Source organism: Nematolebias whitei, unplaced genomic scaffold, assembly GCF_014905685.2.
Source record: "Nematolebias whitei isolate Nwh7 unplaced genomic scaffold, NemWhi1 Nwh_scaf_4434, whole genome shotgun sequence".
In the NCBI taxonomy this organism is placed as follows: Eukaryota; Metazoa; Chordata; class Actinopteri; order Cyprinodontiformes; family Rivulidae; genus Nematolebias; species Nematolebias whitei.
The window spans coordinates 1-4516 of NW_023622979.1; the positions used below are offsets into that span (position 1 = coordinate 1).

Below are 4516 nucleotides of genomic sequence, written 5' to 3' on the forward strand. Positions count from 1 at the left end.
GACAATCAACACAGTAGTACGACAGCACCTTTTCTGATCCTTTGACCAACGAAAATCTCTGATCCAACATGATTTGGCGCTGTTTTATTTGCTACGTATTTGTGGCGTTGTCTTTGAGACAACTTTTGAGTCACATTAACGTCATGCATAGTCGGAGTCCTGACTTTCGTGTGGTGTGTGGAATTGATGGCTGTCCAAGTGAGTACAGAGTGTATAACTCCTTTTACTATCACGTAAAGCGGACGCACACACACCATCTTCTCAACATTGAGGCAGACGAGGACGAATCAACTTTTGATGGAGTAAATGAAAGAACAGCCAAGAACGAACAAACAAGCACAACTCTACCCGGGGCTGCAGCGCATTCTGCAGTAACGTCAGCTAACAATGGCTCCAGCATCGTCGTCGGAACAGTAAGTAATTTATTAAGATCAGCTGGCTGCTCATAGCACATCAAGTACAGTTTGCTTCTTTCAGTGACAACAAACCAATGAGTTATGTTATGCCTTAATTACATTACTCATGGCAAATAATGTGAAGGTAGTTATCTGAACACAGGATGCATTAAGAGACTTTGTAATTACTTACCTTAGATGAAATGTGGATGAGAGCAGAAGAGGTAGAAACACTCACTGCAGTCCAGTCAGAGTAGTTTTCTGATCATCCAAATTTATGACTAAATCCCGCTAGTTATTGTTTATAACAGGCTGGAAACGGAAGAAGTTGATCTTCGTGTTGCATATGAAGCGTTCAGGGACGGTTTGTTAAAATGTGATCAGGCTGAGGTAAATAAGAAATCATGATGCGTTCAAATTACACATCAAGAAAAATTAATAAATTAAAAATAATATTAAGCATTGTGTATTTACACCTTATGAAGACAATATTGCCATGTATTTAAAAGTACTGCAGTTTCATTTTTTTCAAATTAAATGTTACAAGATGCAGCAATTAAAAAAGTTAATTTGTATTTTTTATATAAAACTAGCAACTAACGTTTGTAATTTTCAGTAAGTGGCTCAACACTGGTAGTAACTGGTGGTACAATCTGATCATCTTTATAAAATATTCACTTTTACACAACACACACAATTTTATATTATTCTCTTTAAAGGTCCGGTATTTACTGTTCGAGTGTCTGCTACCCACCAGTATATTCTTTGTTGATGTGGTTATTTTGGTAATCTTTTTCAGAGCAAATTTCAAGAGGGTGGAGAGGGTCACACGAATCTGGACCTTTCGAAATATGCAACTGCTTTTCTCCTTCAAGCCAGAGAAACACAGCGACTGACACAGGTAGTTTCAATAATTCAAATTGTATTTGGACACTGTTCAAACCTTGATTTTACTTTAGGTAAAATGAAACGCAATAAGAATGTTTCTCCACTTGCTATTTGAGTGACTTTGTGTTTCACATAACCACCCAATATATAAGTCAATAGATAAGATATAAACTCTCTTCATTCAATGTATTTGCTGAGCATAGGCTAAGAATAGAGGAAACAGAGTATACACATGTACACTTATTGTTTAAAATGCAGTATAAAATCAATTGTAAATATTCATAAATATGCAGAAACCATTAGAACTTTGGTAAAGTTTTGGTCTTTTCATGTCACCAACAATATTTAAATGAATGATCCTTACAAAGTTGTGTCCATGAGTTTGCATTTTATTGTATTTTCTAATAAATTTTAATATATATATATTTTTTTTTCTATTCAGAGGGCTGTTAACCATATGGTGAGTGGAGTCCAGCAGTACCAGGCAGTGTTGTTGGAACACCTTAAACAGCAAATGTGCAGCTTGATTGAAGGACATTCTGGGGACCTGGATGAACTAAGGAGTGGTGCATTAGGGATTTTTGACAAGTTTGTTGACCCTTTCAGTCAAATTTCTTCTACTCATTTGCAGAATAAAACTATCAAAGAACTGCTACAACCAGTTGAACCTGAGATTGTTGTTGCAAAACAAACTGTATGTTATGTGAAACATGGGGACTCCAGAGTTCTTTCCACCAAGGACCATTGTTTTCATTATGTACCGCTGGTGAAAAGTTTGGAGCAACTGCTATCCCATCCGAGAGTTCTTGCAATGATTGATGAAGGGCAACAGCAATGCAATGATGGCTTTTTTCAAGATTTTGTTGATGGAGACATTTTTAAGTCACACCCACTGTTTTTGAAAGTTCCTAAAGCATTGCAGTTGATTTTTTATACAGATGAAATTGAGCTATGCAATCCTCTTGGATCACGGTCAAACAAAAACAAATTGTTAATGATTTATTACACCTTAGGTAACATCAGCCCTAAATACAGATCAAGACTTGCTGCAATTCGTCTTCTTGTCATGGTAAAATCAAAAGATCTTTCTCGTTGCGGTATTGATGCAATATTTGAGAGAATTCAACATGACTTACTCAAGCTGTGTGATGGTGTGCAGATTAATACTGCAAATGGTGAGAGGACAATTTATGGAGCACTTCTGTCTGTATGTGGAGACACACTAGCTCAGCATGAAGTGGCTGGATTTAAGGAAGGAGTAGGGTTTGCCTATAGTAAATGCAGGCACTGTGAGTGCAACTTTGAAAACATGCAGAAACAATTTAATGAAGATATGTTTGTTAAAAGGACAATGGCAAACCACAACAAGCAATGTAACGACATTGAAAAGGCAACCACTGACTTTCTGAGAGAGAGTCTAAAAACAACTTATGGTGTAAACAGGAGAAGCAAATTAACAGAATGTCCTTACTTTGATATAATCAATCAAACCCCACAAGATATCATGCATGTTATTCTTGAAGGTGTTGCCCCATATGAAATCAAATGTGTTTTAAAACATCTTGTGTTGTCAGGGCATATGGACTTGGATACATTTAACAGCGCAATTGTTTCTTTCCCATATTCCCCCCTAGACGCAAGGGACAAACCTTGCCCCATATCTTTCAATACATTGTCATCAAATGACAACAAAGTAAAACAGTCAGCTGGGCAGATGCTGGTTTTGTTAAAGATACTGCCATTTCTCATTGATAAAATTGGACAAAACAATTACACTCGAATGCTACTTAATTTGCTTGAAATAATCAAAATTCTGTTTTCACCTATTATTGCTCTCTCAACTTTGTCAAAACTTAGTCTTTTAATAGAGCAACATTTAAAACATTTCAAACAACTTTTTCCTGATGCTAATATTATACCTAAACAGCATTACCTGCTGCATCTTCCCTCTCAGATTAAAGCTCTTGGTCCCACAGTGAGGCATATGTGTATGCGCTTTGAGTCAAAGCATTGCTTTTTTAAGCAGTGGGCTTTGAAAAGTAGCTTTAAAAATATTTGTAAATCTCTTTTGAAGCACAACCAACTTTATGAATGTAGTCAAAATGTGCATGAGAAGCATCCAATGTTTTCCAGTGAATGTGACATGGGTCCAGTTTCTGAGGTGAAAAATGTTCAATATGTAGAAGGAAAGATTAAAGAGTTCTTAGGAATTGAGGAAATTAATCATATAGTTACAGTAAAGTGGATTAATCTTTGTGGAAATAAGCATACTTGTGGACAATCTTTGGTTATTTCTAATGTTATCAGGGGTACTCCAGAATTTGCTCTTGTGAAAAACATATACATTGCAAATGCATCATTGTATTGTTTTGAGTGCCAGCCTCTCTCTACAGTTGGTTGGAATAATCATTATTTAGCTTATGAGGTAGAAATTCCCTGTCTAGCTCAAGCCAATATCTTTGTGGATACCAATAAGCTTATTGATTACACACCATACTTTTATGTGAATTTCAGTGATAGCAAGTACATTCCAGTGAAGTATGACCTCACAGATATTATCAAATATCATTCTTAAATCAGTGAAGAGTCTTGGTATTTGGAACAAACAAAGGTTTGTTGTGTTAATATTTCTGCATTTTATGCAAAAAAAGATAGTTTGTTCACGGCACTGGCATTTTGAGGCCGTCACATGTTAAAATAAATATGTGAAACGAACCTGCATTATTTGTCTATTTAATATAAACTGCACAGTAGGTATGTTTATGTAGTATTAAGCCTTGGAAAGAAATACAATGTAAAAAATGTTAATGAACTATTGGTTTAAAGAAATTGTAATGGGACAGACTTCAAAGAACCTATAAAATAGAATGTTTAATACTTTGAGTGATCAAAGAAGCAGATTTGTCTTAATTCAAGTTAGTTTGTTATCTTGAAACAAGATTTTTCACGTTTTACAGACTGCAAATGTTTATGAAATGTCAAAAAAGCTTGTTTCAAATAAGACATGACTCAAAACAAGATATTTTCAAGACTTTTTGCCTTATCAAGATTTTCAAGATGCATTGTCTCAAAACAAGTTGTAATGTCTTACTTAGATAGATGTTTTTGACTTATATTAAGTGTGATAAGAGGTTTTGACTAGACATTAGAAAATTAGACTTGGTAAGGTTTTACGTTTTTGCAGTGTACCCACAGTAACTATGGAAACAGTGGTGCCAGCTTTCTTCAGGTCA

General features: G+C 35.3%; 1 protein-coding gene across 1 annotated transcript; it reads left to right on the top strand.

The window, feature by feature from the left end:
* Window positions 1–1277: 1277 nt before the first annotated feature.
* Window positions 1278–2976, top strand: LOC119429642 (the record flags this gene model as incomplete). The annotated part of the gene is made up of 2 exons (XM_037697232.1): window positions 1278–1296; window positions 1726–2976. A coding segment is annotated over exon 2 (1236 nt), but the record flags the coding sequence as incomplete, so codon positions are not given.
* Window positions 2977–4516: the final 1540 nt, after the last annotated feature.